General features: G+C 53.3%; 9 protein-coding genes across 9 annotated transcripts; 5 read left to right on the forward strand and 4 right to left on the reverse strand.

Moving 5' to 3' along the window:
• Positions 1-201: 201 nt before the first annotated feature.
• J4E78_000502 (uncharacterized protein) lies at positions 202-3,539 on the reverse strand (the record flags this gene model as incomplete). The annotated part of the gene is made up of 4 exons (XM_049361165.1): positions 202-374; positions 430-1,914; positions 2,387-3,010; positions 3,059-3,539. 4 exons carry the CDS (start codon positions 3,537-3,539, stop codon positions 202-204), a joined length of 2,763 nt encoding a protein of 920 aa, XP_049226448.1.
• A 396-nt stretch (positions 3,540-3,935) lies between these two features.
• On the forward strand, positions 3,936-7,214 carry J4E78_000503 (uncharacterized protein; the record flags this gene model as incomplete). Its single annotated transcript, XM_049361166.1, has 5 exons — positions 3,936-4,211; positions 4,292-5,759; positions 5,809-6,510; positions 6,584-7,035; positions 7,089-7,214. 5 exons carry the CDS (start codon positions 3,936-3,938, stop codon positions 7,212-7,214), a joined length of 3,024 nt encoding a protein of 1,007 aa, XP_049226449.1.
• Positions 7,215-7,649: 435 nt separating this feature from the next.
• J4E78_000504 (uncharacterized protein) lies at positions 7,650-8,451 on the forward strand (the record flags this gene model as incomplete). The annotated part of the gene is made up of 2 exons (XM_049361167.1): positions 7,650-7,910; positions 7,960-8,451. 2 exons carry the CDS (start codon positions 7,650-7,652, stop codon positions 8,449-8,451), a joined length of 753 nt encoding a protein of 250 aa, XP_049226450.1.
• A 319-nt stretch (positions 8,452-8,770) lies between these two features.
• J4E78_000505 (uncharacterized protein) lies at positions 8,771-10,923 on the reverse strand (the record flags this gene model as incomplete). The annotated part of the gene is made up of 2 exons (XM_049361168.1): positions 8,771-10,557; positions 10,920-10,923. The coding sequence occupies 2 exons, from the start codon at positions 10,921-10,923 to the stop codon at positions 8,771-8,773; spliced, it is 1,791 nt and encodes a 596-aa protein (XP_049226451.1).
• Positions 10,924-10,969: 46 nt separating this feature from the next.
• Positions 10,970-12,217, reverse strand: J4E78_000506 (uncharacterized protein; the record flags this gene model as incomplete). The annotated part of the gene is made up of 3 exons (XM_049361169.1): positions 10,970-11,717; positions 11,769-11,990; positions 12,042-12,217. The coding sequence occupies 3 exons, from the start codon at positions 12,215-12,217 to the stop codon at positions 10,970-10,972; spliced, it is 1,146 nt and encodes a 381-aa protein (XP_049226452.1).
• A 406-nt stretch (positions 12,218-12,623) lies between these two features.
• Positions 12,624-13,662, forward strand: J4E78_000507 (uncharacterized protein; the record flags this gene model as incomplete). The annotated part of the gene is made up of 2 exons (XM_049361170.1): positions 12,624-13,069; positions 13,119-13,662. 2 exons carry the CDS (start codon positions 12,624-12,626, stop codon positions 13,660-13,662), a joined length of 990 nt encoding a protein of 329 aa, XP_049226453.1.
• A 313-nt stretch (positions 13,663-13,975) lies between these two features.
• Positions 13,976-15,376, forward strand: J4E78_000508 (uncharacterized protein; the record flags this gene model as incomplete). The annotated part of the gene is made up of 1 exon (XM_049361171.1): positions 13,976-15,376. One exon carries the CDS (start codon positions 13,976-13,978, stop codon positions 15,374-15,376), a length of 1,401 nt encoding a protein of 466 aa, XP_049226454.1.
• A 735-nt stretch (positions 15,377-16,111) lies between these two features.
• On the forward strand, positions 16,112-17,971 carry J4E78_000509 (uncharacterized protein; the record flags this gene model as incomplete). Its single annotated transcript, XM_049361172.1, has 3 exons — positions 16,112-16,314; positions 16,371-16,984; positions 17,040-17,971. 3 exons carry the CDS (start codon positions 16,112-16,114, stop codon positions 17,969-17,971), a joined length of 1,749 nt encoding a protein of 582 aa, XP_049226455.1.
• Positions 17,972-19,100: 1,129 nt separating this feature from the next.
• J4E78_000510 (uncharacterized protein) lies at positions 19,101-21,150 on the reverse strand (the record flags this gene model as incomplete). Its single annotated transcript, XM_049361173.1, has 4 exons — positions 19,101-19,391; positions 19,442-20,034; positions 20,089-20,808; positions 20,868-21,150. 4 exons carry the CDS (start codon positions 21,148-21,150, stop codon positions 19,101-19,103), a joined length of 1,887 nt encoding a protein of 628 aa, XP_049226456.1.
• Between the last annotated feature and the right edge of the window lie 365 nt (positions 21,151-21,515).

Genomic DNA, 21,515 nt, shown 5'->3' on the forward strand with positions numbered 1-21,515 from the left:
CAGTTTCCTTCACACTGTCACTGCTGGGATAGTAAAATGCCATGTTCATGCTTTTGAGATATCTCAGTGTCTCCCCTCGACATGTTGGCCTATAGCCACGTGCAAATGCCTCCGCAACAAGCCTTGCCACGCTTTCAATGAACGCTGCTGACGCTACTTGAGTGAAACCCCAGGATCGATCGAGTTGAGCCGACGCCTCTATCATTCGTAGAGCACGGTAGTGCTTGCTTCCCACAGGATAGCTAGTTCGGCGGCGGTGTATTGAGCATCAGGATTGACTTCAACTGCACTTCCACTATCTGCTTGCTCTTTGAGAACGACTGGCGGTGAGTCTAGCTCTGAGTCGTCACCAGGAGTGGGGTTGAACACCGTACCTAGACACACATCATTAGTCAGATCCATACTATGATCGTCGCATCCAAAGCTCACCACGATACGAAGGACCAAAAGTCCTATCCATCCACGCAACTGCATCCCAAGTCCGGAGATCATAGTCGTCCCATGCCTGCCTCCAGCAACACTGTGGAACATCGATACCCCACTCAATGTCCATCGAGGAAAGCACGCCCAGCGCGGGGTGCGGATACGAAGTAAACGCAAAGTCAACATATGAGCCTCCAACCCAGCTTGAACACGCGATACCAACATGCTCCAGCACAGGAAGCTGTTTCCGATAGTAAGACAAGGTGGTAAGCCAGTCAAGGAATGCAAGCTCTGGAAAATGGACCTTCAAGGTCTCAAGAGTTGGTGGCAGCATCTCATCTGCCGGTTGCTGGATATGTGCCCATTGCGGCTCGCCTCGTCCGAAGAGGCACTGATAAGGTACCAAAAGATGCCTGAGCGCCTTGAAAATAAGGAAGCCATCTCCGGGTAATACGTGGTCTAGAAAGCTGGTGTCCTCCTCACTGCAGTGAGTAGATGCGTCTAGTTCCAGCCTTGTTAAGACAGGCGCCACTGACATGAGCTTCTGGAATAAGACAGTATAGCTACCCTGATCGTCGCGATCGAGATTGAACTTTGAATGTGGTCCGGTTACTCCTTCGTCGGCATCGTTGAAAGGCATACGCAGAGTTTCCAAGCGAGGGAAGTGTGCGAGGAAGGGAGACAAGGCGTCGTAGTGGCTACAAGCTGGATTGAGAACGGCAGACTGTACCGGGAATGTGAGAGATTTGACAGCAGTATTGATCGCAGACGAGTCTCCGTCGGCCAGGATGTGGCTGGCACGAGTGAGAACAATCTCCTCCAGACTTGGGGACTTGGCGAGTACCCAGTGGAACTCAGTGCCTTCGAATTTGAGGCTTTGTAGCTTTTGTAGTCCAGGGAATGTCGTGAGATGTGCTGTGCGAGTATCGAAATGGGAGATGAGTTTGCTCAAGCACTTGGGAACTAGCCTGGGCCTGCCATCGTCGTCCTCGTCGGCATGTACAATCGACAAGCTGAGGAATTCGAGCTCGGTCATTTGCCAGAAGATAAGAGCGCAAGCGATGCGAGTTTCTTCTATTTCTGCTCGGATGGTAGAGGGGAACATCGCGCCCTGTGGTACAACACCAAGCGTGGGAACCTCGATACTCATCATGCGATCAACAACTTTGATGACGAGATATTCGGTCTTCCTGGACAGATCCGGCCGCGACTGGATTGTCCGGTAGAATGGCCATAGATCTCCCGCGAAGCCCCAGCCTAGGACCACATCGCGATATAGCTGTCGTTCGACGAGCGCGCGCAGCTCAGGGCTTATGCATGCGATGCTGGGAAGACGGAAGTGCGAGGAATGATCGATGACGGACTGAAGAAGCTCTGTGGGTAGTCTTCCTAGACGACTATCAGCATATGGAAGAGCGCTGCCCATAGCCTCGTCGTGGCCTGGTGGTGAGGTTGTTTCCATTGCCATGAGCCGCGCAGCTATCCACTTTCCTGGTCGGGTGGTGTCAGTAGTAGGGTGTTCGATAAAGTGGCGTATACATATAAGAGGTAGGAAGTGAGGTGAGAACGATACTATCCCTTTTTGGACCAAGCGCGGTGCAGGTAAGAGAAAAGGCTGCTTCACCTTCACAACTTGATGTAGGCAAATACTTCGGTTGCCATCCACTTCACCCAGTGGTACTGCGATAACACAGAGCGAGACGAGCCACTCATGACTCTCGCAATACATCAACCACATACGCATAGGTACTCCTCATCACATAGAAGAGATCGCAATCCTCATTCTCTTTGATATGGGCAACAATACACTCATCCCGCTCAACATGCTGTATGATATAGAGTTGAGCATTTGTGCATTGGCGAATCGAAGGCCGTCTATCCAGGAACGTATTGAAATCGTCCCGGTACCGCGACAGTGTGACCTATTCAGGCAATGCCCTTTCTTGTATGGCCTGATACAAACGCTGCTCCACAGCAGTGCTGTTAAAGAAAATTGCCGCGTCTTCGCGTGACCACGATACGTTCACAGACAGCGGAATCTGGTTTATAAACCATCTGCCAAAGCGCTCCAACTTCTCGTATTGAATCCGCTGTACTTCCAAAGCTTTAGGATCCGTAGACCCCGCTGCAGTTAAGCGGTAGAATTCACTCTCCGTGAAGGTGATACTGATACGCTCAAGCTTGAGCATGTAGTATATGCGGCCCATGGGGTTCATCCATGATTCTGAGGGGTAACACCCGCCGGATGGATCTTTACGGAACTGAAATTCCAGCTCTTTCAGAAGCTGCAGGATAGTCGGGTTTATTGTAGTTGACATGTGTAAACACTTGAGGCCGTGGCCATATTTTATTGCGCTTTCTTTGTCCATAAGGCCGGGTTCCACTTGAATGAACATTCTTCGGCTCCCGTAGAAGAGCTTCCTCACTTCATTGTGTAACTGCCTGTTGGTTCGCATGATGTTGAGGCGTGGACGCGTGACGTGTTGACGTGAAGGGTCAAGGAGGATGCGAGGCCCGGGGGGAAGAAGGAACGAGTATGTGTGGAGGCGGAGCTCAGCGGGAAGTCGGAGGAAGGGAAAGGGTTTGGCTAGTCCATGTCAGCAGAGTCAGAGTATGTGGTCCCTTCTGTACATACCTCTTTCCTCAAGTATGGCAAAGGCGCTTTCGAGGTTGGTTTCGCAGGCAATGTCAATATCTCGTAGTAGAGGACGTATCTCTGAGAATGTGGGTGTTGGCCCCTCCCACCCGGATAGCTTGTATTTGTTAGCATACGGCCTGCCTTGTAGCACGTTCTTGTATGCTTCAGCATAAGCATCGGCAGTGGCGCGCGGCCCCGTGAGGCCTTTTACTACGAGGTAGAAACTCTCCGAGCCAGCGACGTAGACGGATCCTCCAGATGGGTTTGTTTTGCAGGCATCGTCAATATTGGTAGTATCATCTTCGCTAGGACTATCTGGCCGTATGCTCGATATGGCGCGATCGAGAGCTTGGAGCTTTAGCTTCAGATGACCAGCATCTGCGAGAGAAAAGCGCTCCGTGTCCGTAGAGGGGCTAGGCAGAGTCGGCCGCACGATGAGTTGTCGGGCGTTCAGATCGTGGATGGTGCGAACGACCATGGTGTTGAGGGGTGGCGGTGTGGTGATGCCGTCGACGCGCGACGCGAATGGAAGAGCAGTCGGCTGCCCCGCGCGTTGGCCAGTGATGTAACTAGCCGCTCCGGCCATGCTGCGGCCCTGAAATCAGAGGCACATGCAAGACACCAGCAAGCCCATGCAATCCCATGTTTCTGACACCTGCCACCGCCCCATGACTGTATAACATGCCTCGTCCCGCCATTACCCTCTGAGTCCCTCTCCATCGCCAACACGTTTCCTCGACGCGTCCATCTTCGCGTGCTGTGCCGATCGCCCCGCCCAAGGCCGCTGGCTCCACCCTTCCAAGCTTCACGATACCACGCAAAGTCCTGGCTGAGCAAGCTGCGCGTTGGCGGCGACACCCCTCCAGTCGACAGAATGGCTGCCCCGGATAACAAGCAGGGCTTTCTCTCCAATCTATCCCCATGGCCTTCACGCGCCGGCACCCCCAAGCCCCCGGCGACATCCAAGGCCGAGGGGAGTGCGGACAAGGCGAAGAAGGCTGAGCAGGAGAAGGAGAAGGATAGAGCTGCGGCAGTGCTGGCTCCCCAGCAGGGAGGAGACCATGTGATTGACCGGAGGTACAGGCTGAGTCTCAAGCGGTACCCCAAGGACTGTCCTCCGCTGGCTGTGAGGTGGTTTCATGCTATAGATGTAAGTAGTCAATATACACCTTTGGGCTTCCGTCATCTCCACAGCGCTCCTGCCTTCCGTTGCGGCACTGACTCTGGCAGACGCCCAAGCGCAAACCTCTCTCGAAACATGCCATGGCCCCAGACACGGCCCTGCCCAAACCCAAGAAATGGATACCCTTCGGCGCCAGCGACTCTCGCGCCATCGAGGCCGCCTTCCAGAAGACTGCCGACGAAGCCGATGCCGACGAACTGCGAAAGGGCATCATCAGCCCCACGACGCCCACCCAAGCGAGCGCGACTACTCCCAAAACCACAAAGGTGCCCGTCAACGAAGACTACCTGTTCGATGTCGAGATCGAGACACGCGAGCTGGCGCCTTCATACTGGCTGGGTCCGGTATACGATGTGAAGCGAGGGACGTGGTTCACACCGGATGGGGAGGCTGTCGATGAAGGTCTAGCCATGCAGCTCGAGGAAGGCTACCTGAAAGTCAAGCCATGGAAGTTCGGGAAGCCGGAAGAGAAGCGAGCAGTTTCGCAACCCCGCGCTCGGCCGCTCTCTATGGGCCCAAGTGCTGGCGAGGACCACCGCAAGGAGCTGGCCAGGCTGAATCGCGATTCGACATCCAACCCAGTCACGCCCAAGTCGTCATATGACAATCTACAGAAAGAGGCCTCAAAACAGTCCAACGATTCCAACTCCGGCGATGCATCTGCAACCTCCAATGCGCCCGCCGACTTACCGCGCACACACCGACTGTTCGGCGCACATCTGAACTCCACCGTTACCTATCAAGACGAGACAACAGCCTGGATGTTGACTGATGACATGTGGTCGCGCATGGGCAGTACCCTGTATCAGCGCTTCGCTGGAGGAGCCCATTACGCTGGGTACAAATACATTCGAGGATACACCGATCCCAAAGAAAAGAAGAAACAACCGACCCCAGGGAAAGGCCCTCAGAGCGCAAAACAGGAGGATCGACCGGCTACACCCGCCCTGGCATATGGTTCAGATCACGGCAAGCAGTCGGACTCTGACGCCGACGGAGAAGCGTCGGAAAATGAACGAAGCATGTCGCCTTCCCAAACGCGCAGGCGTAATCTCGAACGACAGGTCTCATCACTGATGACATCCTCGAAACCAGAATATGAGCAACAACAAGAAGAGGAGATGCGAAAGCGCGAGGAGAAGGAGATGCGGGAAGACTACAAAACCCAGCATGGGAGTGATCAAGACCGTGATATTGAGCATCTGCTCCTAGTAACACATGGCATCGGACAACGGCTCGGGATGCGAATGGAGTCTATCAATTTCATCCACGACGTCAACACGTTGCGCAAGTCCCTCAAGTCTGTCTACTCAGCTTCGCCGGATCTGCAAGCCCTGAATGCGGAAACGGACTCAGAGACCAAGAACAACCGCATACAAGTCATCCCCATCATTTGGCGGCACTTATTGGACTTCCCTAAGCAAAGCTTGAAGCACAACCGCAAAGAACACGACCTAGGCGATCTCGACCACGAAGATGAAGAGTATCCTAATCTCGAGGACATAACCGTTGAAGGTGAGTTAAGCGATCCGGTCCTAAGCCGGAACAAATACTAACAATGCAGGCGTTCCCGCTGTTCGCAATTTCCTCACTGATCTCGCGCTTGACATCTTGCTGTATCAAAGCCCCGCTTACAAGGGCCATATCTCTCGCATCGTCGTTAACGAACTGAACCGCACCTACCGCCTATTCAAGGAGCGCAACCCATCCTTCAAAGGCAAAGTGAGCTTAGTCGGGCATTCGCTCGGGTCTGCCATCATGTTCGATATCTTGTGCATCCAAAAAGACCCAAAAGCCAAACCAAGCACACAATCGGCCAAACAGCGAAGATCTACCGAAGAAGGCCTGAAGCTGGACTTTGAGGTGGAGGACTTTTATGCTCTTGGATCGCCTATTGGCCTGTTTCAGATGCTCAAGGGGCGTACCATCGTCGGGCGACCGCAGAATTCTACCACTGGATTTGTTCCACCAAAGACGCCTGCGACGTCGATTGATGACCCCTTCTCACAAGGTGGAGACGAGCATGCGTTCGACATCACGACTTCCTCGCCTCTCTGCAAGCAAGTCTTCAACATCTTCCATCCGACCGATCCGATCAGTTATCGCATCGAGCCGTTGATATCGCCAGCGATGTCAGCCCTTAAGGCTCAGCCTCTACCTTATACCAAAAAGGGCATCTTCGGTGCGCCTGCATCGCAAGGCTTTACTGGTATCGGACAGCGCGTTGGCCAGGGTGTGACAGACTTTTGGACTTCTCTAGGATCTGGTAAGTTCAGATCGCCTCTGACTACCTGACATATTTGTTACTATGAGCTATCTGCTGACAACACATGTGCTAGGTATCGCCAGTGGACTACTCAACCGCAGTCTCGGCATATCAGGAACCGAGATGACAGGCGCAGGCAGCAATACACAAGGACAGCGCACCTCTCGACCCCTCACCGCCGCGGCACCCGCCCCAAATAGCGCTGTCAATCTCGTGCCAGGACTCAACGAGCCTACCAGTGCCTTCATCAGCGAAGAGCGTCGCCGCCGCCTTGGACAAGAAACCATTGCCGAGGGCACAGATGGTGAACACCCTCCCACCCTCATCGAAGGGGACATCGAAACCCTCTTTGCTGGATTCCAAAAGCGAAGAGCAAGTCAACAAAGCGAAGACGGCGAGCGAGACGTAGAGAAGGACCTCGAATGGCAGGAGCTAGAAGAACGAAGTCGCAAACTTAAGAAGGAGGAAGCCAAAGTCCGGGCGCTGAACAGTAACGGTCGCGTGGACTACAGTATTCAAGAAGGTGTAAGTAACAAAGTCTTTTCTATGTGTAGCTTGCGGTTCTGACATTGCAACAGGCTTTTGATATCTCGCTGCTGGCGAGCATAGCGAGTCACATGACATATTGGGCCGACGAGGACGTGTCGCATTTCATGATATCGCAACTTTTGGCGAGACATCGCGTTTTCAAGCCGAAGGAGTGAGTGTTGTTTGTAGACTTGGCAGCAGATTGATGATATACCCTGAATAGATTCCTGACATCTTCGATGACGGCCGCGGATACTACGATAGTGAGTATCATGGGATGACTTGTTTAGTCTGACCTGTCCGAGTTGTTCTGATGTTGTCATCTTGGGCTAATGCACCCTTCCGCCGGTGATCATTCTAGAGACGACCGGTCATTCTCCCGCCAGGTGTTTGCTGCAACGCGCGGACGTGCGTTTGCTATGCGCGCAGTCTTCTTTGTTTGTCTCCCTTACCCAAATAGGGCAGTGCGCGCTTTCCTTACTTTCACGTCCCGGAAATCGCATTGGGAAGCGCGTCGCACAGACTTTTCGAGTAGCATGATCTCACTGACCGCGAACTAGGCAGTCGCGACATCGACCCGCACAGCCACCTCTCCACCCGCACCCGCAACGATGGCCACTCCAACAACCAATTCGACAACCGTACCCGCTACCGCTACCGCCACTACGTTCAATTTCCTACGTCGCATCAGAACGCGAGTCGTAGATTTCTTCCTCCCCGAAAACATCCGCCAAGAATATCGCAGGATCATCGCGCCTCTCGCCAAGTACAGATATGCATTCGTTGCACTTGTCGCCAGTACTCTGTTTGCGATTGCAGAGTATGAGCAGCCCGGGCACGTCCCCAGACCCCAAGAGTTGACCAACGCCGTGGTATGTACGTCAAGGAAGCTGCGTGGATAACATTACTAACGGCTTGTAGATCGGCTTCCTGTGTGCGAGCATGCTGATCTTCGCTGCGTTCGCGTTGATGGAATACACTGAGACGCACACCTGGCCTTGGGAAGACGAGGGCTTCGTGTGGCCGTGGCAAGCGCTGCTGTGGAGTCAGACTGCATACGTCGATGAGACGATGGGAGAGAGCGTCGCTGCGTATCGCAACATGAACATGATGGCGCCCTCGATCCGGGTAGATGGAGGTGAAGAAGCTGTGGTACTGGAGGAGACTGCATCTTGGAACGACAGTACCAGATCCATGGCTGATTCTATACTCGGCTCTACTACCCCGGTTGGTTCTCCCGCTCGACCCGACATCGTCATCCCGCCTACGCCTTTGCTACCTGGTGGCCTTCGACCCATTCATCTTCCACCACCGCCGGTGCATCATTCTGGTCTCTTGGGGGAGTCGCCGGCGCCGATCAAGTTCAAACACTTCAGCGGGCGCCCCAGCCTGGATAATGTTGATGAGGAGTAGATTGGGTTAGCCTAGAGGTGTACGCGGACGTTTGAGGCAAAGTACGAGGGGATCTTGGGATGTCACGCTATGCTCCAGCGGCATACAGGCTGGGATGTGTCAAAGTCCGGTGTAGTCGAGGATGTCAAGGGTAGGTATAATGAATCACTTCATCAGAGGCAAGCATGGTTTGGAGATGACATGAGAAGACAGAAAAAGTACCATTCTCAACTATCTACTAATCGTGAAGTGCAGTACCCATCGCGGACCAGCCGACAACGAGCATACAAAAAAGAGCAAACCAAAACGGCGCTCGCAAACAAAGCTGCACCCCACCGCCTCAATTCCGAGCCCCAGACGGCTTCAGAAACCTCACCCAATGGGCTTGGTGCTTCCTCACCAACTCCTCCAACTGCCCAAACACCGCCGCGTCCAGTTCTCGCTGCAGTTGAACCTTGTTCTCCTGCCAGCCATACTTCTCCAGGTAGCGCCACGCCCGCGCCCACAAGTGGAAGTCGCCCCCTACGAACTGCTGCTGCTGACCCCCATTGTCAGCGACAAATCCAGTCACCAACCCATCAACACGTGCCAGCACGGAGATGCATTGGCGAAGAGCCACTGTCCCACCAGGGGGCAGCGACTGACCAGATCTGCATTGCCAACGCAGGAGGTTAGCAAACGCGCGAAGTCCGTTCTCTTTGAGACGAAGATTCGTCTCGAAAGAGGCGAGGGAAGAACCGGAGATGTAGTCGGCGATCTTTTCCAGACCGGTCGAGCTCACAAACCAGAATTCGGCTGCCATGACCAGCGGGATGCTGTTGAGCCCGGCGTCGGTAGGCTTCTCCTGCTTGGAGGTGTTGTCGTCGGCGTCATCCTTGATGCCCGGGGCAGCGACCTCGCGGAGTTGGTAGATGACGTTACCGCCACGGCCAGCACCGCGACGGCGCGAGGAGGGGCGGGAGGCGGGACCAGAGGAGAAAGACGAGGTTGGCGCGAAGGCCAAACCGGCACCAAAGGCGCCACCGAAGGAAGGAGCGGGAGCAGGCGCAGCAAAACCAGCACCGAAACCAGCACCGAAACCAGCACCGAAGGACGGAGCAGCAGCACCGAATCCAGGCCCGAAGGCAAAAGGAGAGGAGGGGAGAGGAGCGGGCGCGACAGGTCCAGGAATGTCATCAGCCTGGGGCTTATGGTCAGCCCCAGCTGGAAGAGAGAGGGAAGGTGGCGGCGCGACAAATCCGGAATTGTCGTCAGCCGGAGGCTTATGGTCAGCCTCCGCTGGGGGAGAGGGGTGTCGAGGAGGAGGGAGAGGAGCCGAAACCGAGGATGTGAAGCCGGGCAGCACCAGTCCCAGGGAGCCCGAAGCATGATTAGCAGGTGTCGCCAGCGACAACCTACCAAACAGAGGCTGTAGCTGTGGTCCTGGTGCTGGAGCCGGGAGCGGAAAGATGTGTACGAGCCCTTCGGGCTTCGACGGGATGCCGGCCAGGATTTCAGCGACTGTGCGCTGCGGCGGCGGCGGTGCGACAATGGGGGCGGGTGGTGCCGAAACAACCACAGGAACCGGAGCGGGAACAGGAGCAGGAAGAACTACGACCGGAGGAGGAATCGCAGCGACGAAAGGCGAGAGGGGAGGCGAATTCGGAAGGGGAACCAAACTCGCAGCCAATCTCTCACCACGAACCGCACGCCAGCGCCACCCACACACCGGATCCCAAACTCTTTCTATCTGGCCAGAGGCCTCGGTGGACCTCACGTCCAGGAACGTGTCGTACTTGCCCTCAGCGGGCAAGTATTGCTGCTGTTGTTGCTGTTGCTGCTGCTGTCGGGGCGGCGACAGGAGGGAGCCAGGGCGAGCCCACTCAGGGACCGGGGGAGGAGACCGGGACCGAGCACGCGCAAGAGCTCGACGCTCTCGGCGCGGCAGCGAAGAGGAAGGCGAAGATGGGGCGGTATGCGGACCAGCCGCAGGGACCGAAGAAGAAGAAGAGGATGGGGGAGAAGCCCAGAAGTCATCATGCTCGCAAGCGAGCCACCCCAGGAGAGTAAAGACGGCGAGGAAGAAGAGGAATGCCATTTTGGCGAAGATATGTGATGGTATGTATGTGTGTGTTGGAAATGTGTGGGCTGGAGAAAGAAGAGAGGGGACGGGGGAAATCGCTCTTTATATATTGGGCATCTGGGAGCTGCTAAGCTGGGAGGAGCGGTACAATAGCTATCTTTCTATTGTGTGGTGGATTGAAAAGTCGAGGTGACTGCTGGAGACGACAATAGGAAAAAAGTGGAGAAGTGAAGGTGGAAACTTTACCTCTCGTGTTCGTCTTCACCTCGGATTATTGAGCGGGTAGGAGACGCATGGAATAGCGAGGAGGTACTCACGTCGCCAGTGGGCTTTACAAACTTCATACAGACGTATACGTATATCTCCAGGCTCACCCATGACGTCTCTGTCTATCAAGCAAAAGTATGCTGCAAACCTCCAGGCCTACCCATGATGCCTCTGTTCACATACTGCCAGTGCGATGTCGACCTCAACACCCTACCACTCTCTGACCTCACCCCCAGGCCCAATAAACCCCGGACTAACCCAAGCCTTCGCATCCCTACTCTCGCGTCTAACCATCTCCTCATCAACCTCAATCCCTAACCCAGGTCCCTTCATCAACTCAATATACCCATCCTTCACATCCCACACCTCGGGATTCTTAGTATAAGACGTGAGATCCTGACTACCAGCATTATAATGTATACCCAAACTCATCTCTTGAATCGCGAAATTGGGTAGCGTGCAATCAACCTGAACACATGCGGCGAGGGCGATGGGACCCAAAGGACAGTGCGGTGCGATTGCTACGTCGTAGGTTTCTGCGGCCGAGGCTATACGGCGCATTTCTGATATACCGCCTATGTGCGAGATATCTGGTTGGAGGATGTCGACGCAGCCGCCTTCGAGGAAAGGGCGGACGTCCCAGCGGGAATGGAGGCGCTCGCCTAGGGCTATGGGTATGGAGGTCTGGTTGTGCAAGGATGTGATACCCGTGATGTGTTCGGAAAGAAGGGGCTCTTCGATGAAAAGTGGGTGGTGTGGTTCTAGGGCTTGCGCGAGTTGCTTGGCCATGGGCTTGTGGATGCGCCCGTGGAAGTCCATGCCGGCGTCCATTTTGAGGTCTTTGACTGTTTTGAGACGGTCGACGGCGGATTGGAGGGTTGAGGGGGAGTCGAGCCAGCCGATGTCTTCTGTTGCGTTCATTTTTACGGCGTGGAAGCCTTGGGATTTGCGGGCGAGACTGTATGAGTGGATTAGCAGCGCTGTAGCCTCATTGCTTCGAGATACTCACGCTTGCTCCTTAACGTCATTTGGTCGGTCTCCGCCTATCCATGCATACACTTTGAGCTTGTCGCGGACTTTGCCTCCGAGGAGTTGGTAGATTGGCACATTGAGTTTCCGAGCCTTGAGATCCCAGAGTGCAATGTCTATGCCAGCTAGTGCGCTCATAAAGACTGGTCCGCCACGATAGAAGCTAGTGCGCCAGCACATTTGCCATAGGTGCTCAATGTCACTGTTATGTAGTCAGCATTGATGCCTCCACACGTACTGGGAGATATCTAACTCTGCTTCGAAGCCAACGTAACGCTCAGCCCAAGCGTCTAAGCATCCTTCAACTGCTTGTGTGTGGCCTTCTAGTGAGGCTTCGCCCCAACCATAGTTTCCATCCGCGTCGGTAATCTTGACGAACAGCCAACGCGGTGGAACGCGAAAGTACTCGATTGTCGCTATTTTCCCCATGGCTTACGCCTTTCGCTGGTTTCCTGTACTATCTCTTTTTACGTTCGGGGTTGTCGATGCGAAGTTACTGTCAGAATCTCAAGCATGTTCTTGACTTGGAACATGGCATTGCCATCTGCGTCTACATCATTCCAAGGTTGGCCAATCAGCACAATGCCGCCGCCATGTCCCCTTCGCGGTAAGCCGAACGGCGGCGCGGGGTCAAAAGGGCCAGAAGGGTTCCACCGCGGGGCGCATAGCTTCGGCAGCTGGAGTAAAGCAACCCGAGCAACGGCTGATCAAGACTTGCAATAAAACTCGCGGTACTCGCTGCGCGTAATAGCTGTTGCTTGACATTTGCCTCTGGTAAGAAGAAGAAACGCATCACCAATCGACAAGAACGCGATTCTACGCACGAGCCACAAATATGACATCATCACCCCCTACCGGCGTCTTCGTTCCCGTCCCGACCTTCTTCAAACCCCAATCCGAATCCAAATCGCTGCAACCCGCCGTCGACGTGCAGACTCAAGTCGAGCACTCTGTGTTTCTTGCCCAAAATGGCGTGCGCGGCCTCGTCCTGCTCGGCTCCACAGGCGAAGCGATTCACATGTCGCGACAGGAGCGCATCGACCTTGTCTCTGGTGTACGGAAGGGGCTAGAAGAGGCAGGCTTCAAGGACTACCCAATTATGGCCGGTACATTGATCAACAGCGTGGATGAGACGCTGGAGTGGCTGGAAGACTTCAAGAAAGCGGGCGCGCAATGGGGACTTGTCCTTGCGCCGGGCTACTTCGGAGCCGCGGCGAGCCAGGAAGGCATCCGAGAATGGTATACCGTTGTCGCAGACAAGAGCCCGTTGCCCGTACTTATGTGAGTCTTAACCACGTGAAGTTGTTGATTTGTACTAACGAGGCGACAGCTACAACTACCCCGGTGTAACCAACGGCGTCATGGTCACCCCCGAAACCTACCGCATCCTCGCCCAACACCCCAACATCGTCGGTTGCAAGATGTCGCACGCCGTCGTCTCATGGCACAACCAAGTCTCCCTAGACCCCAAGATCGACCACAACAAATTCCGCGTCTACTCTGGCCTCGGCCAACAGCTCGGTCCCATCGTCATTTTCGATGCCGCAGGTGTCATCGATGGTCTCGCAGCCATATTCCCCAAGACCGTTTGCTCGTTGATGAAGTTGGCGGAGACAAGACCCATTACCGATGAGAACCTCAAGAAGATGAAGGAGCTGCAATACACCGTTAGTACTGCGGAGGAGTTCATCGGCAAGTATGGGATTGTAGGCATCAAAGAAGCAGTCAAGAGGGTCACCGGTTTTGGCACAATGGAGGGCGGAAGGCTGCCCCTCAAGGGTAAGCTTCCTGATGGCGAATGGGAGAAGTGGAGTGAAACTTGGGAAAGGATACAGAAGATGGAGGATTCGTTGGGCGAGAAGGACTTCAAGTAGAGTAGGCTTTGTCAATCTAAGCGGCCGTATTGACTCAGCTTTAGATGTCCTCACGTCTGGCGTAACATTGTTTTAATCTCTTCCATAGGAGCCAACGTCATCACATCGGCTAATCCAACACAGTGGCCCCCTTCTGTCAGCGCCAGATGAATGCAGAAGTTCACAACGTTGACTGACAAAGCATGAACCGTGTGCAGAGACGGCGACAAAGATGTCTATTACATACACAAGTCTAACGAAATCCCAGTCGAATTGATCCTAATCTCACGCTTTGCCACACTCGAGCCTGCCGCAGGCAGTGCACTACATCAAAATGGCTAAGTTGGATGACCTGCCGGATGAGCTGATACTCAACGTACTCCACAGAGTTACCTCCGATAAAGCTGACCAGACTACTCTAGCAGGTTTCGCACGTGTTGCAAAGAGATACCGATACGTCGCCGAGGAGGTTCTTTACCATGCGCCTATCCTTCCCATCGGATTCGATCATCATGGTGCTGTCATGCAATTCTTGCGTGCGTTGATCAAGGACCCGAAACTCGCGAACTTCGTGCATCATCTCGTCCTTCCAGTCACGAAGCGACTGCACAACGACGAGTCAGAATGTCAAGATCAACGATGTGTGCACGGTCTGGAGGACCTCAAAGCTGATATAGATCGCCGAGTGGGCTTCGGTTATAAGCTTTGCACCCAAGTTGAGGGTGAGAAAGAGATTTCCATTGACGGAAAGATCGATGGAGAAACGATGCCTGCATGTTACTTCGAGCCATCACTCGGTGGCCTTATCCTCGGTCTGCTCCCCAACCTGAAAACGCTCGACATGCAAACCTACCAAGAACCATTTGGCCCGGATGAGCATGGTAAGGTACCACCAAGGATCACCGAAATAACGGTCCAGGACTGGTTCGGTGCTCAAAGGAGTCAAGCCCGCGACAATGCCATTAGTGGTCTCGCTGGTTTGCAGCACATGAGTTGTGAAGAGATCACAGATTTTGACTTCTTTCGAGGGTCGAATCTAACGTCATTGTATCTAAAATGGGACACTTACTTGGGAGCGAACCCTATCGCAGCTCCGGTACCCGCAGTCATTTCTACCAGCATCACTTCTATACATTTTGAGCTGGGGATTCAAATGCTCGATGGTAGAAGGTGCATCAGAAGCGAATACCTCCACGATCTTTTGCAGGGTTTGCCAGCGCTGCAGAAGATATCAGTATTTCTCTCTTACCCTGAACGGCACTCTCACCTTGACTTTGAGGATAGAGACGACCTAGGTTGGGATAACATCATCGAAGCTCTGAAACACGCAGCGCCAACGCTTGAAGAGTTGTTTATTGATGTCGAGGTACCCTTTACGGATGAGAGCGTATCGACACGGGCTCGGTCCATTGCAACTTCGCTGCGCAATCATAAGTTTGACAAACTGAAGCGGCTACGCATCCCGAATGAAGCGCTGTGCAGCGTACAAATGAGTCATAGGGTTGATTCGGTCGACTCGCTTCCCTTGGGCCTAGAGACGATCGAAGTTGTAGACCCTGATTACCGCACTCTGGTTTGGGTGGATGCTCTGACAGTTCGTAAACGTGAGGGGCACCATGCCGCACTGCGCGCAGTTGCATTGAGACAGCGGGATTTGGTCGAAGCCGCGCAAGTCTGGTCGGATGCGGAAGAGGAGGGCATTGCGGTTATTAGAGCCGTCTTGCCCACTCACTAGCTGCTAGAACATTGTAGCTGATAAGTCCGTAAGGGCGTGTTCATCAAAGACCAATGTATTATAAGTAACACTATGATGAAAATGATGAGATTGAATGAAGTGCAATGGCGAGTAGCTGTGATGAGGCGCGCCGAGGCCGGACGCGACGCGCACGTGTCTAGCAACCGATCTAGATCAAGATAAGATAAGATCAAGCGAACTCACATTGGATGTTCTCCACCCAAACATCGAACCGCGCAAATTTTCGCCAGCCACAACACGACTTTTTTTTGTAGCCGTCAGCCGCAATGTCGCCTTTAACAGATCATTTGCGGATGTAAAGCTCGTGGCACCGGAAAAGAGCCGAAGATGGGGTTCAAGCCGTCTCTGGACCCGCCGAAAGGACCCATCTGATAAGATTATCCCATCAACACCATGCTTCGAAGGGCTAGTACCCTTTCAACGCGCACCCATCATGGCTAAGGCCTTACCCAACATCTCGTGTTCGCCGCCTAGTCCTGCTGTCGCGACGTCGTGGTCAAGCTCCGGGACAAGCTCTAGTTCAAGGCGTCCAACGGAAGAAGCTTTGGCTTGGGTATGTCGACCCACACGAGTATCACGCTTAGCTGTTGCCGCCGTGCAGAATCCAGAGTCGCAGCAGTGTACTTGATCTTCCGTGCCCTGCGCGGTTGGAAGACTGCGTTGCGTTCGATTACTGCAGACAGATTATCAGATCGTTGAGAAACGCCTACAACCATGGATTATATCGCTGCTGTTCAGCCTGCCACTGAGCCTACTAGGCAGAAGAACATTGACGTTGTCGATATCGACGAAGAAGATGCGATTCGCAAGGTTGAGGAAGCTAACATGCCTTCTGTCTCTGCGCAGGAGGGTGTCAGGGAAGTTGAGGCTGTTACTTTGGCGTGGACCAAGACATCTCTAGCATGCGCATTCTTATGGTACGTCGCTAGAACTTCCAACCATATATCGACGATGAGACTGACAGAACCCCAAGCATGTGGCTCTTGTACCTCACGAATGCGTTCCAGTCATCCATTACCTCGAACCTCACACCTTACGTAACATCCGGATTCGAAGAACATTCCCTCATCACCGTCATTACCATCGTCTCGAACTCCATGGCTGCAGCCGTATACATCCCAACCGCCAAGCTGCTCGATCTCTGGGGTCGTGCCGAAGGTTTCGCTACAATGGTGTGCTTCGCTACCCTCGGTTTGATCATAATGGCTGCATCTACAAATCTAGCGACGTACTGTGCTGCGCAGGTCTTCTACACTATTGGATTCGGTGGTATGACTTACTGTGTGGACGTCATCACAGCGGATTCGAGTAGTCTGAAACACCGAGGTTTGGCTTTCGCATTCACGTCTTCGCCATACATTATCACAGCGTTTGCTGGTCCAAAGGCGGCTGAGGGCTTCTACAACAACATCAACTGGCGTTGGGGTTTCGGTACTTTCGCAATCATTCTGCCCTTTGTCGCTGCACCACTGTTCTTGCTATTGAAGCTCAACCTGCGGAAGGCGAGAAGAAACGGCGTCCTTGCAAGGGAGGCGAGTGGCAGGAGCCTTTTGCAGAGCGTCGTCTTCCATATCCGCGAATTTGATGGTCAGTGTCTTCTACTCTGGAGAATTTTGATGAAGGCAGGCTAACAGCTCTATAGTTCCGGGAGCCTTCCTGCTGGCCGCCGGTCTCGTCATCTTTCTCCTCCCATTTACTCTCGCCGACTCAGCACCCAACGGATGGTCTACGGGGTACATCATCGCGATGTTAGTCATTGGCTTCGTGCTACTGATCGCGTTCGGCCTCCACGAGCGCTTCACAGCGGGAAAACCTTTCTTACCTTTCGACCTCTTGACCAGCCGCTCGGTTCTTGGTGCTTGTCTTCTCTCTTTTACATACCAGATCTCATACTACGCCTGGAACTCCTACTTCACCTCATTCTTGCAGGTCGTCACCAACCTCACAATCGCAGAAGCAGGGTACGTCGCTTCAACATTCGACGTCCTCTCCGGTGTACTACTCTTGTCAGTCGGTCTTGTCATCAGTAAGACCGGCTACTTCCGCTGGCTTCTTTTCATCGCCGTACCGATCTATATCCTCGGTCAAGGTCTCATGATCTACTTCCGTCACCCAAATACCAGCGTAGGCTACCTAGTCATGTGCCAAGTCTTCATCGCGATCGGTGGTTCCATCATCATTCTCTGCGAGCAGATCGCCGTCATGGCCGCCGCAGATCACCAACACGTCGCCTCTGTTCTCGCACTTCTCAACATCTTCGGGTGGCTAGGCGGCGCGGTAGGATCCACCATCTCCGGCGCGATCTGGACAAACTCCTTCCCGCAGGCACTAATGAATCTACTGCCAGCTGAGGCTATGGAGAACTTTGATCTAATTTACGGTAGCTTAGATGAGCAATTGAGCTATGCGAAGGGTAGCGCGACGAGGGTAGCGATCGAGGAAGCATATGGTATTGCACAGAAAAGGATGCTGATCGCGGGTACAGCGATCATGGGACTTTGTTTGGTATGGGTTTTCTTGATCAAGAATTTCAATGTGGCGAAGATGCAACAGACGAAGGGACGGGTATTCTAGGCGGCAGAATGGATATAGTGCAAGGTTGCTGCAGGTGAGAGAGAAGTTACAGTGAGAGGGAAGGCTTACGTGGAGGGGCTCCTCTGCCTGCAAACGAAAGTCGCGACTCTACCACCTTCCTGTATGTAAATAAAATTCTAATCTCTGCGTCCACAACGATCGTAAGGCTGTTACTGGCACTCTGATCCCGGGTTGCATGCGAGAATTGACTCTCGCCACCACGATGTTGCACGAAAATGATCTTTCATCCGCATACCAGTACCGAGTACTGCCCTACTACTACGCCAAGTCCGACACAAAATCTTCCACTCCCTCAACAACCCCAGTTTATCTTGCAGTACCCAAGCGCACCCGTAGGATCCAGTCACCACCAACCCCGCCAATATCCGAGGCCCAGCGCCTTAGTCGCGAGATCGAGATCAGGAAAAGAACAGGCTGGCTCGAAGTACTGGGAGCGCGAAAAGCACGACTACAAGCCGTTCAAAATGGCGTGTCAACAACTGTCCCGGAACCACTATTTGGCTTGAGACGCGAACTCATGGTCAGCTTATCTGCGCTACATGGCTTAGAGCGACATGGCTAATACTACATTAGAACAAGGACGCGGTTGGTCAAGAAGTACTGCATCAAATTGACTTGATCGATGACGGTATCGAGAGGATCATCGAAAGGCGCAAGATGGAGGAGGCTGCGATGGCGCTCGTGCAGATGTCGAGAACGAGGGCATGTTGCGCTTGTGCGCAAGACATCCGAAATTCTGGGGATCCGAGACCCAAATGATGAGGTCAACGAAAAGACTGTAGGGCCGGCCTTTGGAAGGGAGGAAAGGCGGGATTAATAGCCGTGCGGATGTGTGAATGAACGCTCGACCCGATAGAGTTGACAATTTCTTCGTGTTACAGTACTGGTTGGAGATCAAGATCTCAAAAGCATAATGTGTATTTCGGCAACCGCTTTAGATAGCCCTATGTAATTGCAAAACCTTCGTTGAATGTAGATCTAGACCAAGTCTTTGTAAAGACCAAAGTAACGTCCGCAATTCAGTTCTGCAAGCTCAATTCATATTACATCTCCTTCCCCCCCAGTCTTTCCAGATATCTTGTGTATCATAAGGCATCTGGAAGACCCACTAAGCCCCGTGCCACTTGTGGTGTCCTCCAATTCCTCTCCACCGAGCTGGAGGCCTCAGATGGCTAACCAAAACGCAAAAGAAGAAGAGCAAACAAATAGTTGGCAACATCCAGTTGCTCTCCATGTAATGCTTCTGGCTCGGCTTGCTCGTATTGATGAGACATATGAGACAGACAGCGAAGCCGATGAGAACGATGGTGAGAAGGCGCACGTATTGACGTAGATGGCGCTTTACGGGTGGCAGGGAGACGAAGGCAATGATAGCCATAAAGGTAAGTGCGAGTCCAGCCTAGTCCATGTCAGTAAAGAGTAATAGAGAAGGAGCGGGACTTAACTTACGGATAGGAAAACGTAGTCGAATACAAGCTCGAAGCGCGTTTCGTATTTCTGAAGCAGCGCGGCCTTGTCGAAGAACTTTCTCTTAGGCTCTTCTACTGTCTTCGGTGCCGTCTTTGGTACCGAGATGGATAAGCTGTCGAACAAAGTCTGGATGGCCATACTCTCTGCGGTGTTCAAACTCTTGGTGATCATGTCCACAGCTGTCAGGTTCTGCTCGTCCTTCAGGTGATTATCGAAGCTCTGCGCCAGGACGATCAGAGTGCTGTTCCAGGTCTCTAGGGCTTTACTCGCGTCAACGCCCTTGGGGATCGTGTTCCACAGGTAGACGTCGATCTTACGACGAAGTGCGTTGGCGAAGAAGGTGCCGTTGGCATAGGCACCAGTCAAGCTGAGCCCTTCAATTTCGCGGAACTTCTCGTCGACGCGGTCCATTCGAATGAGCGCCACAACCCACATGATGAGGTAAGAGACGCCCTGGAGGACGAGGACGAGCATGATGTGGAGGAAGAAGTGGAGTGAAGCCCAGACTTGCTGCTTGATCGTACCAAAATGTTCCTCGTGCATGCGGTCGAAGTATAGCATGTACAGAAGATCTGAAAGGTATTAGCAAGATGCTCGAGAAGTCAGGTCGATGGTTGGTAGCTTACAGATTATCAGCACCGAAGAGACGATCTGGCCAGTTAGCTGAGTATCGAACTGAGATCCATTCTTGACGATTTTGGATATTGCTTTGCAGACAACGATGATGCCCTCTCCCAGGATGATCAAGGTCAGTAGCGACATGCGCTGCACGATGTGGGTGCCCTTGAATGAGATGACGCGCCAGTAGCACGAGATGCCAACAGTGATGACGATCTCCGCGGCGCTGATAATGTACCATGCGTAATGTACCTTAGTCGTGAACTGCTTGCAGACACCTAATTCCAGGTTGCACGTCTCCTTGGGTAGAGCACCAGTAATGCTTCCGTACATCAGTGCCGCGATGAGCGTCGAGCCGATAACGAGGGATAGCGGCAGGACAGTCCGTTTGTGTTTGCGCACGAAGAACAAAGTGACGCTATACTGAGCCGCGAGTACCAAACGAGACACCATAAGGATGAATGAAAGCACTTGGTACTTCTGGAGTGAGCTCGTAGGTTTTCCAGGCTCCCAGGCAGGCCCGACGACAGCGAACCCGACCATAACACCAAAGTGGAGGGCTTTGGCAATTCGCTCGAAGATGCAATCGGCAGTGAAGCGAACGTCATAGAGCGAGTTCGAGTACCAGGTGAGCCAGAGCAAGGCGAAGAACCCGACGTAGGCGCGCAGGGAGGCACTGTCATTGATCTCCTTCAACGAAGTGAACGTGGTCAAGTTGGCGACGAAAACTGAAAGATAGCGTCGTTAGCAAGAAACATTCAAATCGTAGAAAGGTCTAGATGCTTACAGAGATCGAAGAACAACTCTTGATTCGTGGCTTCAGCATGGCGCTTGAAAGATGGCATGTCACGCAGCTCCTGCGTGCACACCTCGACCTCGAGCTGAAGACCAGCTTCGGCATTAGGATCGTGAAACTCGCTATCGAGGACCGACTGTGTATTCTCTCGGGTTATGGCTGGGCTTTGATGTTCCTTCTCGCCGTCATCTTTGACATGGTCTTCGACCAAAGGCGAAGCAAACCACTTCAAAGGCTTCTTTTCTTCGCTATGATGGTGGTACGTGTTGCCCATCTTGACCTTGGAGATATATGAAAGAGTGTAGAAAGTGATGCGGTCTCTATGAGTCACCGGTATGAGTTATAAATGGCGAGTGTCCTCGACCTAGGTGATGGAGAGTGATGATGCCAGAGCTTATATGCAAGCAGGGCCGACTGTCTGTTATTGCGTGATTGCGTGCTACTGTGATAGTGTGGAGTCACGGGTAGCATGGGAATAACTCTGGAGATCTATGAATGTGACGCGTCAATATATTGGGGTAACTGTGAGTACCGAATGCTGTTTGGTTGTAGACGTACAAACGCTGTTTGCACGTGCCGTGGTATGTGGAGATACAGCAGCGGATGTTGCGGTGACGATATCAGAAGCTGTGTCATATC

This window comes from Alternaria triticimaculans (genome assembly GCF_023758025.1).
Source record: "Alternaria triticimaculans strain BMP 0046 chromosome Unknown scaffold_1, whole genome shotgun sequence".
Lineage (NCBI taxonomy): Eukaryota > Fungi > Ascomycota > Dothideomycetes > Pleosporales > Pleosporaceae > Alternaria > Alternaria triticimaculans.